General features: G+C 43.9%; 1 protein-coding gene across 2 annotated transcripts in view; it reads left to right on the forward strand.

Moving 5' to 3' along the window:
* LRP6 (LDL receptor related protein 6) overlaps positions 1-13,998 on the forward strand; it is a 146,220-nt gene that overhangs the window by 108,814 nt on the left and 23,408 nt on the right. For both annotated transcript variants that reach the window (XM_060254397.1, XM_060254398.1), the window contains 4 exons: positions 8,704-8,920; positions 9,390-9,679; positions 10,840-11,066; positions 11,778-11,962. In XM_060254397.1, coding sequence (XP_060110380.1) covers positions 8,704-8,920; positions 9,390-9,679; positions 10,840-11,066; positions 11,778-11,962 — 919 coding nt within the window. The remainder of the gene's footprint in view (positions 1-8,703; positions 8,921-9,389; positions 9,680-10,839; positions 11,067-11,777; positions 11,963-13,998) is intronic.

Below are 13,998 nucleotides of genomic sequence, written 5' to 3' on the forward strand. Positions count from 1 at the left end.
AAGTCTCTCCAGTTATATCATATGGAGAACAGTTGATTCCCTGCCAAACTGAGAACAGACTGTTGCATAGTTCAGTTTAGAAAGGGGCCAGGGCTTGTGCAAGTATTAGGAGAAAAATGCAGACGAAACAGATACTCCAAACCTGCTGAGTATTGTAATTCTAGAGCTGGTTGGACTGTATTGAAATTTCCAAATGAGTGTGGATACAGTGGGTGCTCTTGGAGTCCTGATTTAGTTTCCTGTCTCTAAATGCTTAAAAGGGCTTTCCTCCAGCAAAAGCTATAAACCTAAATCTATTTGTTCTATGTTAGTGGGGTTCAGTGAAATCATTGGCACAGAAAGCAGACTGGGACAAGTTTTGAAGAGTTGTTGGGCATTTAAAAAAAATCTCATATGGACATTGATATGGTTGTGGAAAGGGGAGAAAATAATTCAAGAATATTTTGTAATTATTTTAGATTTGTGTGCTTTAACCCATTTTTCTTCCTTGAATACAACCTTGAAGTGTCTTACAAGGTCCAACGCAACCACAAGTCCCTCGGTTCCACAGAAAATTTAAACACAGGATAACAAGTAAGGAATCTGCCTTCCATCAAAAGTCTAATGCACAGGATTAGGAGTGGGGGGGGCAGAGCAGGGAGGGGGCAGCTCTGCCCTTGGTAAAAACAGTCCCTCCCCAGGCAGGCACTCAGTGCAAGCATTAAAATCCCAGCTGCTCTTCCAATCCGGAGTTTGGAGGCTTGTGAACAAATCCTACAGTTGTGTGCTTCCTGTGGTTGCCAACTTCTGGGTGGGGTGTGGAGAGCTCCCAGAATTAGAACTGATCTCCATACTATAGAGAACAATTCCATTGGCGAATGTGGTTGCTTTGGTGAATGAAATCTTTGCCATCGTACCCCACTGCAGTCTTGCACATTCCCAAACCCTGCCCTTCCTATGCTCCACCTCCAAATTTCCAGGGGTTTCCCAACCCAGAGTCAGCAGCTCTGATGCTCCCTCCTCCCATCTCCATTCACATTCCATTTTCTGTTTAGTATTAACGAATCCATAGTTTGCTGCGATCTCTGGAATCATATTTGTGTGTGCGTGCCTGGAAGTCATAATTGACTTCTGGCAAGCCCTACTGATTGGACATTCAGAGAGGTGGCTTTTATTGCCTGCCCCTTCATCACAGCCCTGATATTCCTTGGAGGTCTCCCATCTAAGTACTTGCCAGGGTTAGCCCTTCTTAAGTTTCCAAGATGCTGCTTGTAGGGCACTTGGTGTAGTTACTCAACTGATCAAAGCCACCAAGTATTACACCGTCTTTCAGTTTACAAAAATATAAGGATTGTGTACAACGCACAATAAACAATACGATAATGATAGAGGCCAGCGGTGCTAGGGCCTTTTAAAGTAACAGAAAACCCCAAGGGGCCAAAAAACCGCCATCTCCAAATGAAAAGCTATGTCCAAACTTGGAAATAGTCCTACTGAAATTCACAACGTGGGTGCTCCTGAGAAGTGTAGCTTCAACACAGCCGCTTTCTTAAAAAGACGTCTCTCTAGATTTTGATGACATTTCAATTCTTTCTTCAGTTTGACGGCTTAATTATTTAGGAGTGCTGTTCTACGTTCTCTAATCACAGCATTAAACTTCTCATTTCAGTGTGAACATCGGACTCTTCCATTGGGCTATCCAGGTCAAGGCGAATCATGCTATATTTTGAACTTGGGCTATTGTTTGGAGTGCATGGGCTCCTCATGATCCTCCAAACTATGGTCTGAATTAAGCCACTGCTTTTGTTTAAAAAACAAGAGTAGCATTTGTATACTTATGCAGAAACATTAGTGACAACTTCTGTTTTTTTGTGGCTCTTTGGGTTTCATTTATTTATTTGAAGTTGCTGTATGATTCCTCATAGCTATAATGCTCTCAAGGTGATGGACCAAATTTTAAAAGCCTCATAAACACTCATATTCAATTTTAAAAGGAAGCTGAGGAGATGGCAGAGAAACTCAGTTAATTTTTTGCTTCTGTGTTCACTGTGGAAACTGTGGGGCATGAAATCTTTGCCACAGCCACTCTTTTCAGGAAGGGACTATGAAGAACTGGGTCAAATTGAGGTGACAAGAGATGAAGTTTTTGATCTATTGGGCAAATTAAAAACCGGTAAGTCACCAGATCCTGATGGCATACACCCAAGAGTTCTTTAGGGAACCCAGATATGTTGATCTACCAACTTGTAATCTATCACTAAATTCAGTTGCTGTACAAGAAGACTGGAGAACAGCAAATGTTACACCGATTTTTAAAGAGTTGTCCAGAGGGGAGCCAGGATATTACAGGCCAGTTAGCCTGACATCTATCCCTGAAAAACTAATAGAATAATCAAGGATGGTATTATTAGGTGTATAGAGGAACGAAGCCTGCTGAGAGAAAATCAGCAGGGCTTTTGCAAAAGGAAGTTTGGCCTCAGTTACCTTTTTGAGAAAGTGAATAGGACAATGATGACCCAGCAGATATTGTATACTTGGACTTTCAAAAGGCTTCTGACAAGGTACCTCACCAAAGATGTCTGAGTAAGCAGTCATGGGATAAGAGGATGGGTTCTCTTAGTGGTTAAAAATTGATTAAATGACAGGAAGCAAAGAGTAGGAATAAATGGACTTTTCACAGTGGAAGAAATCATTGGGGTTCCATAAAGATTGGTGCTGGGGCCAGTACGATTTAATTTATTCATAGAGGTGAGTAGTATAAGTGGCCAAATTTGCAAATGACACAAAATTATTCAGGATGGTGGAAACCACAGATAACTGTGAGGAGCTCCAGGAGCATCTCCACATTCTGGGTGAGTGGGCAACAATATGCCAAATTAAGCTCAGTGTCGGTAAGTGTAGGGTGATCTATATTGGAACCAAAAAAAACCCCCTCATCTTCAAGTGTAGGCTAATGGGGTCTGAATTTGCTGAGACTGAAAGGGAAAAAAAGATGTTGAGGTCACGGTAGATAGAAAGTGTGAATTCAGTGAGCAACAGCAGCAAAAAAGACAAACTGTGTGTTGAGAATTATTAGGAAAGGGATTGAAAATAAAACAGCGGCTGTTATAATGCCCCTTCATAGATGTATGGTGCAGCCTCATGTGGAATACTGTGTGCAGTTCTGATCCCATGTCTCAAAAAGGACATCACAGAGCTGGAAAAAGTGCAGGCCAGGACAACCAAGATGATTAGGGAGTTGGAGCACCTTTGCTATGAGGAAAGGCTGAAGAGTCTGGGACTTCTCAGTATAGCAAAGAGACACTAAAGTGACATGATAGAGGTTATAAAATTATGCATGAGAACTGAAAAAAGAGAGATTTTTGTCCTCCTGCTGAAATACTGGAATTCAAGGGCATCCAATGAAACTAATGGACAAGGGGAATTACTCCTTTAAAATGTGGAATTCACTGCAATAGTGATAGCTATGAAGACAGGCAGCTTTAAAGGGCGATTAGATGGAGTCAGTGGGTAGCTGCTGGCTGTTGGTGAATCAGTAGCTACTAGCCCTGGTAACTAAAGGGAATATTCGTGTTCAGAGGTAGTCAGCCTCTGAATCCCAGTGCAAAGAGGAAACATCAGGAGAAGCTCTTAGCCTCTACGCCTTGTGGTTGGCCCTCCAGAGGAACTGGTTGGCCATTGTGTGGGACAGAGTGCTGTATAAATGGATCTCTGGTCTGGTCTGATCCAGCTGTGCTCTTCTTGTCTTAATTAGGAAAAAGGCACTACGTCTTAGCTGTCAGCGTCTCCCCTGTTATATTAGCAGAAGTAACATTTTTGTGTATTAGAGTCACCCTAGCAAGAAAGATTCAGCATGTCATGTGGTAAAGCCACATCTGTTTTCTATTGTACTCTGTACTCTTGCTGTGGTTTTGGTGGGTTTAGGGGTGGCCTCAGGATGTGAAACCTGACCGCACTGTGCTTAAAATCAGCAGAAATCATTGGAAGTGCTGGCTTTAGGGTTTAGGACCAGAGTTTTCTCATGCATTGGAATCTAGGCTGCAGTTCTGTAGATTCTTAACTGGAAGTAAATCCCACTGGACATAGTGAGCTTACTCCTGAGTAGATCTAGGATGACCCTTTTAATCAGTGGTGTGGAGTGGAAAATGTTCAGGACTTGTGTCACATATCAATCATGTTGGATAGACTAAATGTTGGATATGAAGTGTGGCCAAATCCTGGTGTTCGTTCATTGTCCAGGCTGATGTATGTATTGCTTTCTTTTAGTAGTGTGATTTAAATATTTAAATTATTTATTTAAAGTTTAATCAAAAATTTTTCTGGAAAACTGACATCACTACTTTTAGCCATTTTTTGTCAGAGTAGTAACTCACTTTGTAGTGTGGTACGCAACAGGTAATTAAGCTACTGGTCAGTTGTTGAGTTTGCAGTGTGCATATATTGCATTGCATGGAAGTGAATTTACTATTGACATTTCCTTTTCTTCAAAAATATTTTGCGAGTGGCCAGAAATTGTATCATCTGGTGTTCCACCTGCTGAAGAATATTAAAATGTACAATTTTTAGGTCAGGAGGAATGTACAATTTTTAGGAGGGGAATATACAAATGTACAATGTACAAATGTACAATTTTTAGGAGGGGAAATAGCTCTCCCAGCCTTCGATGGCGCGCCATTGAAACCAGCGTGCCAGGTAAAGAGTCTGGGTGTTTTACTGGAGCCTTCACTATCAATGGAGGCCCAGATAGCAGCCACTGCCAAGTCAGCATTCTTCCATCTGAAGCGGGCAAGGCAGTTGGCCCCTTTCCTGGAGCGTCGTGACCTCGCAACAGTGATCCATGCAACAGTCACCTCAAGATTGGGCTACTGTAATGCCCTCTACTTGGGGCTACCTTTGTGCCGGACCCGGAAGTTGCAGCTAGTGCAGAACGCGGCGGCCAGGCTACTGTTAGGGCTCCCGAAATGGGAGCACATACGGCCGGGGCTGCGCGAACTGCACTGGCTGCCAATTACATACCGAGTCCAGTACAAAACATTGGTTATTACCTTTAAAGCCTTGTATGGCCGAGGACCAGCCTACCTGAGGGACCGTCTCTCCCCATATGAAGCCCAGAGGGCACTGAGGTCAGTCGGAAAAAATAAAATGACTATCCCTGGGCCGAGAGAGGTCAAGCTCCAGAACACCAGAGCACGGGCCTTCTCAGCTGCGGCCCCGGCCTTATGGAATCAGCTTCCGGAGGAGGTGCGGGCCCTGCGGAACCTTGACCAGTTCCGCAGGGCCTGCAAAACTGTCCTTTTTAAACGAGCATACACCGGCTGCTGAAATATTGTGAATTAAGGATCCGCCAGTATGGTCCTGTTTCAAGGACCTACATTATCATAGAATTACTTAAACTGGCAGAACCAGCATCAGAATGCCACCATTAAATTTAACTTATGAATTTTCAAATATTAACTGGTTTTTATAATGTTTAAATGTTTTTATTGTTAACCTTAACGTTTTTATTTACTATTGTACATGTATAAAAGGTTGTTAACCGCCCTGAGCCGCCTCGGTGGGGAGGGCGGGATACAAATAAAATTTATTATTATTATTATTCAGACAAAAATAAGATAATTTTGTGTTATGAAGAGGTTTAGACTGTTGGCTCCAGGAGATCTAAGTTCAAATTCCTACTCTGCCATGAAAGCTTGTTGGGTCACTTTGAGCCAGGCTTACTGCCTCAGCCTAACATGCTTCACAAGGTTGTTGTGAGAATAAAATGGAGTGTACTCAATTTTGAGTCCCCATTGGGTAGAAATGTGGGCTATAAATAAAGTAAACAAACATAAAGAATCGACAGCCATTGCTTATATCGGGACGATTTAGCTGTAAGATTCTCATTGGCCTCTGGTGCGTCTGGATTCGCTACTTTAGAATTCTCTCTCATAAGTTTCTCCTGTGCCAGACAGCCAAGCAGTTTGCACTGGGCAAGTACTTCTCTCTCCCTCTTGTTGGAAGAGATGCTTGACAGGTTGAGCCAGCACAAGTCTCAAATGAATTTTAACAGGGATAAATGTAAAGTTCTGCATTTAGGTAGGAAAAATCCAATGCAAAGTTATCAGATGGGGGAGACTTGTCTTAGCAGTGGTATGTGCGAAAAGGATCTAGGGGTCTTAGTGGACCATACATCGGGAAGAACTTCCTGACCATTAGAGCGGTTCCTCAGTGGAACAGACTCCCTCGGGAGGTGGTGGGCTCTCCTTCCTTGGAGGTTTTTAAGCAGAGGCTAGATGGTCATCTGACAGCAATGAAGATCCTGTGAATTTAGGGGGAGGTATTTGTGAGTTTCCTGCATTGTGCAGGGAGTTGGACTAGGTGGCCCTGGAAGTCCCTTCCAACTCTATGATTCTAAGGGAAGGTCTTGGGAAAGGCTGAATGACTAGAAAATGCTTTCTTCCCCCATCTAAAGATTGCAGGAGAGGGAAACTGGACTTCCCTGCCTTGCCTGTTCCTGTTTTGTACCTGTCAAGGTTCTGTACCCAATCTGTACCCATTAAGGTTCTGAAAAAGTGTTTGCAGAAACCAAGTTATTAAACTTCACAAAGACAGGCATTGCTGAGTGTAGACCACACTGTGTATGGTACAGACACATGAGAGATCAATGGCTGTAAGATTTTTGAAACAAATTGTGCAGCAGTAAATGATAACTGAAGTTTTGTTTTCAACAAATCATATAGATCTGATAGCAACTGAGACCTTGTTTAAACTGTGGTGATAAATCCGTGGCTGGGCTGGGCTGTTTTAGACTGAAGGTGGGAGCTCATGTGATGGAATGTTCCCCTTACAAAACATTCCATCATCTTAGAAATCTAGCAGGGAGAATGTTTTTTAACACAGAGATAAGGATTTCAGTGTGGGAGCCTCATGTGTAAAGCCTGAAGTGGTACCTCCCAGGTATTTTTTAAAATGACCTGAGGGAAGACTAGGCCTCAAAACTGGTATGAGCAGCTGAAGCAAAAATAGCTAAGGTTTGTAAATTGAATTGTGTATATATTGGCATGAGTTGTAATTTAATGAGGATTGGTGTTTTTATTGCTTTTTATTTTGTTTTGGTCTTTGGCTAATACCAGTAACATTTAATTTAACTGACTAAGTCAGTGTTTTCCCTGACTTCATTGTTGAGACATAAATCTTCACCCATGCCAAATTAAAACTGAAAACATGATTCATTCTTACACAACCTTTTAAGACAGGCAAAAGTACAAACTGAACTGCCATAGGTTGTTCCAGAGGGTAACTGTGGTGTCTGGCAGTAGAAGAACTAGATTGGAGTCCAGTTTCACCTTAGAGACCAACAAGATTTTCAAGGCATGCCCTGACCTGGATAGCCCAGGCAAGCGTGGTCTCATGAAATCTCGGAAGCTAAGCAGGGCAGACACTGGCAAGTACTTGGATGGGAGACCTCCTTGGAATACCAGAGCCGGGAGGCAAGGGCAGGCTTTATTCAGCCATCTCCCTGTGTGTCCTCCAGGCCCCCAGTAGGGGTCTGTCACCAGAGGTCGCCATGACTTCCAGGTGTACACACATTAAAAAATACACAAATATAAAAAAGTGAAGGAAAAAAGATTTTCAGGGCATGAGCTTTTGAGAATCAGATCTCCCTTTGTCAGATGTAGGTGGGCTTCACTTGTGGAATAAGCCTGCTAACTGAATGGAGAGAAGCTCAGTGGCAGTGAGCAGGATTGCTAACAACTTGGAGAAGAAAAATGTCCTGTCCCTTTAATGGAGGCTTAATGTGTGGGAATGGGCAGGTGAAGCTTGAAGTATGGAGGGAAGTAACATCACCTGATAACCGACATCCAAAGGATGTTAAAGGGAAGGAACACTTTTGATAACTGCAGTTGTTAGTCATGCAGAGAAGAAACACCCATCCTCCTGTTAGGGCTGTTGATTCTGCTATCTGTCTGTGTCTGAAGGGATTTATGAACCTAGTCACGCTTAACTGCAGCATCTGGTTAAGGTCTTCTGCAGGGGCCCGTCTGCAAATGGGCAAAATCAACAACTATCTATACATGTGCCTTCTCGGTTGTGGCCCCAACCTTGTGGAATGGCCTGCTTGAGGAGGTCAGGAAGGCTCCCACTCTCCTGGCTTTCCACAAGCGATGCAAAACTGAATTATTCAGGAGAGCTTTTCTACACAGGCAATATAGTGGTGTCCTGTATGGAATGATTCACAGAGTTACTTAAAAGAAGTTATTAGGGACTGTGGTCTTATACGACTGTGTTTAGCTTATTGAAACTAGGATCCTCCCCCTATGTGTCATGTTAAGACTTATGCTTATCCTCTGCTTCAGTTCTGTTTATAGATTTCTGATTGGGGAACCAGTCCTGTGGTTATTGAGTACCAAAGCCTGCTGATTGTGTTGACTCACTCTTTGTAATCCGCCTTGAGTCCATGTGAGAAAGGCAAGACTATAAATGATGTGAATAAATAAAATAGGGTTTTAAAAGATTCCCTTTTCCCCAATAAAGGCGGTCTTGGAAGGAAGCAAAGCCGGATCATCACACAGAGATGTGATTGATAGCCTTCTGCTGGGATTCAACATGAACGTCTAAATTTCATTTCTTTATGTATTGCGGCACACAATTTGAGTCATTATTGGACAGTGGCCTGATAGCAGTTGTTTGAGATACATGAATGGTGTTGTGTCCCTCACAGCCATCTCTTTTGTATACACGAAGGTCATGAACACAGATGGTACCAACAGGAGAGTCCTTGTGGAGGACAAGTTGCCTCATATCTTTGGTTTCACGCTGCTGGGGGACTACATTTATTGGACAGACTGGCAAAGGCGAAGCATTGAGCGAGTCCATAAGCGGACAGCTGAAAGGGAGATCATCATAGACCAACTACCTGACCTCATGGGGCTGAAGGCTACAAACGTCCACCAGGTCATCGGTGAGTACCTAAAAAATCTGAGTTCCGAGTTACAAGCATTTGGGTGGGGAGGGGGGGGATTGTGTGTTGAATTTTTTTGTATTTCATACAACACAGTCCATTTAAACTTGATTTAGCTGGAATTAATCTATTTCATTTAAATTAATACCTCGCCTTTAGGCGCATTAGAGACAATTATGCTTATTTGGTTAAAATATAATCATATTGCCTTATTATTTATGGTTTATTCAGCAACACCTCTTTACAAAGTAAACGAAAAGGTTGGCCCTTGTTTTCAGTTCATTTTGTGACAAACATTTTGTGGCTGTGAACACTGTGCTGTGTAAGAATTTCAAATGTGCCTACCTGCTCAAAACCTTTAGTGACCCCTGCCCTGACTGATAATATCCCTTGTAGTTACAATCACTGGTACGTTAGATTAATTTGCATCAATAATCAGTGCTAAATAATTTCATTCCTGTTTCTTTAGGTACAAATCCTTGTGCTGAAACTAATGGGGGGTGCAGCCACCTATGCCTGTATAGGCCCCAGGGTTTGCGCTGTGCCTGCCCCATGGGACTGGAGCTCATCAGTGATATGAAGACCTGCATAGTCCCAGAAGCTTTCTTGCTGTTTTCCCGTAGAGCGGATATCAGGCGGATCTCTCTGGAGACCAACAACAACAACGTTGCTATCCCTCTTACAGGAGTTAAGGAAGCGTCTGCTCTAGATTTTGATGTCACAGACAATCGCATATATTGGACAGACATCTCATTAAAGGTATGAGCTACAAGTGGCTTTTGGCTTAAGGAGGAAAGTTGGTCAAAGCACTAACACTTTGGTTTGCAGAATGGAGGGAGATACATCAAGATAACATCAAATACTTAAGGAAAGAGGAAGGGTTGAAATCACTTTAGAACCTGGAGTTATTATTTTAGTCTGTGTTAAGAAACCATTTTCTAAATAAGAAACTGGGCTGATATTTGGTTTAGCAATGGCAGTAAGGATAACAATTTGATGGCAAATTGTTGGGGGGGGGGAACCAGGAAATGCCTGCTATAGGAGAGAGGGTAATTAAATGTTGGAATACATTAACTCCATTAAAGTTAACCAGTTCTAAGATTCAGCGGAGGTCGAAACTAGATAAGCGGAGTTGAGGTTGTAAATATAAGAACATAAGAGAAGCCATGTTGGATCAGGCCAACGGCCCATCAAGTCCAACCCTCTGTGTCACACAGTGGCAAAAAATGTTATATACACACATACACTGTGGCTAATAGCCACTGATGGACCTCTGCTCCATATTTTTATCTAAACCCCTCTTGAAACCACCTCCTGTGGCAGTGAATTCCACATGTTAATCACCCTTTGGGTGAAGAAGTACTTCCTTTTATCCCTTTTTAACCTGTCTGCTCAGCAATTTCATCGAATGCCCACGAGTTCTTGCATTGTGAGAAAGGGAGAAAAGGACTTCTTTCTCTACTTTCTCCATTCCATGCATTATCTTGTAAACCTCTATCATGTCACCCCGCATTCGACGTTTCTCCAAGCTAAAGAGTCCCAAGCGTTTCAACCTTTCTTCATAGGGAAAGTGCTCCAGCACGGTTTGATTGGGTACATATGTGTAATCATTTTTGTACATTTATAAAACTATCATAAACATAAATAGAAAATTAAGACCCATGCATTTCTGAGTGTTTCTGCTGCCTTCACTGAAAACCTGGCCACATGTCCCTAGATGGGTGCCAGGGATGTTGGATGCATCCAGAATTCTGTTCCCATAGCAGTAAGGACATTTTGTTTGGCCTTGATTCACCTTCTGTGCCAATGTGCATCCATGACAACATCCCAGAAGGGCAAATTGCATTGAATAGGCTAAAGAGAGCAAACTGGTTCTTAATGCTTGTTTTTGCTGTGTCTCCCCCAATGTCATCTTGCAGACCATCAGCAGAGCATTCATGAATGGTAGTTCCCTGGAACACGTAGTTGAGTTTGGCCTGGATTACCCAGAAGGCATGGCTGTGGATTGGCTGGGGAAGAACCTATACTGGGCCGATACGGGCACAAATCGAATTGAAGTGTCCAAGTTAGATGGACAGCATCGACAGGTTCTGGTGTGGAAGGATCTGGATAGTCCTCGAGCTCTGGCATTGGATCCTGCTGAAGGGTAAGCTGTTTGTTTAATTTTGTTGTGTTTACCGCTTGTTCAAGTCACTAATGGCATCCAAGGAACCACCTGTGGGCTGTCCATTCTGCATGGACTCTAATCTGGTAGAACTAGGTTTGATTCCCCACTCCTCCACATGCATCTGCTGGTGCGACCATGGGTCAGTCACAAGTTCTCTCATTGTTCTCTCAAGAGCAGTTCTCTCAGAATTTTCAGCCCCACCTACCTCACAGGGTGTCTTTTGTGGGGAGGGGAAGGAGATTGTAATCTGCTCTGAGACTCTTTTGCATGCAGGATATAAATCCAGTCTCTTCTCTTCTTCTTCTCCCTGCACCTCCACAAAATACTACAGGGTTTTGTTTTTGCTTTGGTTGCTTGTGGCCAAAAGAGGATTTCAACACTTTATTCAGTCGCTTTCCATCATTGGGCTTGAGAAAAGGGGTAGCATACCGGTCTATGACACCACATTGTCTGGGCTGCTAGACAATGACGAGGAGGGAGAATAGAGAATTTGCTTACTGTGAATTCCTGTTCTGTTTGTTTGCTTAGCAGTGGTCTAGTACACTACTCAGTGTCCTAGGTTCATGTCTTGTGCTGGGCTCAGTCATTTCAGTATTCTGTGCTTATAGCACAGACCTGTCTCTCTACTATACTATTCCTTCTTGATTCTGCATATCTGTAAATATGATTTTTTAAAATCTGTATCTTCAGGTTTATGTACTGGACAGAATGGGGTGGGAAGCCCAAAATTGACCGAGCGGCCATGGACGGTAGTGAACGTACTACGTTGGTTCCCAATGTGGGCCGAGCAAACGGGTTGACAATTGATTATGCTAAAAGAAGATTATACTGGACTGACTTGGATACCAACTTGATAGAATCTTCAAACATGTTGGGTAAGTTTTAGTTTGTTCATGACAATTAAGATACTCCCTCGCACCTTAAGTTTTGAGGCAAGACATTTACCAGAGCAACAGGAGGTCAAAATGTGTCGCCTCCAGATAGGTGTCGATTCAGATACTGTGAGGTCGCACACTGGTAATGATTATCAGGTGATAATAACTGCAGTTTCTCAACCGTTAAAAGCTGAGCCAGTGTGAAGCTCACAGTGATGGATCCTGCATATCTGTTTCTCAAGAGTCAAGCCATAGTTTATGGCTAAGTGTCAAAGGCACTATGACAGTGCTTATGGTCAGATGGGCTAGCTGCTCTTGTCCCACAAAGAAAGATGGAAGTGAGGCCTAGCCAGCAGTGAAAAGCAAATTCAAACTGACTTCATTCAGTTAAAGGAAAACTTGATTAACGTCAGGCGAGAGGAATAAAAATCAGAAGCCGCTTGTTTAAAAGGCGTGCGCATAGGTATTTACTAATAAGCAGGACAGTAGAGGCTGGTGAATCTTTGTACAGTTATTAAGTTTATTATACGAATTCCTTCTCCCTCCTAGTTCTTTGGCCAAAATCCCCTGAATTCCAGTAGGGCTAGACACACGTGGATTGTCTGGATCGCTTCCACTTTAAAGCAGCTGAAGCCTGTGTGTGTACTCATAGCAAAAGCCAAAAGCAGACCACCTCCAGAAACCTCAGAACATAGCACACTCCCAAACAGAAACCTCAGAACATAGCACACTCCACAACCAAATAACCTGGAGTAGAAAGACATGCACTTTCACCCCTCCCTTGTCTGTTGAACCAGTTCTGTGCAAAACTCTGCTGTTAGCACATCCTCAGGAGAGAGCCGTTCTTCCCGCATTATCTAAGCAAGTCTTACAGGGGTGAGTCGGGTCAGGTCCCTGATTGGTGACTTCCCATCTGCCAATCTGCTATCCAGAAGCACCTCCAGGCCCAGCAGCTTGTTGGCATGGCAACTCAAGTCCCATTTGTCAATAGACCAGTATGAAGTACAGGCCTGCCTTCTCTAAACTTGCCTTTCCCCTTGCCTGGCTCATCCCTCTCCCACCAACATAGCTCCCCCTGAATTTGACCATTAGTATTGCCTCACTCCCTTCCCATACTTCTAGTTTTCAAGTGCATGATAGTCAGCTCTTGGCTAATGTAAAATTCACCAGCAACTCACTAGTCCCCTCCCCAGAATCTCACCCTGGAAGAGCAATCCGAAGAGATGAGTGCCTTTGTTTTGGTATCACAGCTTTGTGGGGTGACCTGGCAGTGACAAGGTCTAAATATGAAGGTATCTCAGCCCCAAAGTGATCCTAGTAGAGGGGTCTGATACTGTCTCTGGGGCCCGGGCACAACCATATTGCTCCACTCCTCTCCAGAGCGACTCTGGATGTTCTCTGGTTCTCTAGGCGTGTAAAGGGGAGGGACTATGGTTCAGTGGTAGAGCATCTTCTTGGCATGCAGAAGGTTCCAGGCAGGCCTGCAGCTACAAGGGGGTCTGTGGGGGCCCTGCCTCTGATTCCTGGTGGGTGCCCCAACTCAGGTGCCCCCTCCCTCTCCTTGACTATCACCGCAGGAGTGAAAGCTGAGAGGCAGGGGGCTGCCCTCTTCCCCCATGATTTAAAATGCACAGGAGGGGTACCCAGAAGCAGCTGCTGCCCCTCCCATGGCATTTAAAGGGCCCTCAAGTGGTGGTAGTAGGAGCTCTGTGGTGCAGAGTGGTGAGCTCTGCTCACAACCTGAGTTTGATCCCAGCGGAAGCTGGGTTCAGGTAGCTGGCTCATGGTTGACTCAGCCTTCCATCCTTCCAAGGTCCCCGTTAAAAAGTCTGCAATGAAAATGTTGTGAAAGTAACGTCACCCCAGAGTCAGAAACGACTGGTGCTTGCAGTCAAGGAGAGGGAGGGGGCACCCACCAGGAATCAGGGGGCAGGGCCCCCACAGACCCCTTGTAGCTGCAGGCCTGCCTGGAACTTTCTGCATGCCAAGAAGATGCTCTACCACTGAACCATAGTCCCTCCCCTTTACACTCCTAG

This window comes from Heteronotia binoei, chromosome 14 (genome assembly GCF_032191835.1).
Source record: "Heteronotia binoei isolate CCM8104 ecotype False Entrance Well chromosome 14, APGP_CSIRO_Hbin_v1, whole genome shotgun sequence".
Lineage (NCBI taxonomy): Eukaryota > Metazoa > Chordata > Lepidosauria > Squamata > Gekkonidae > Heteronotia > Heteronotia binoei.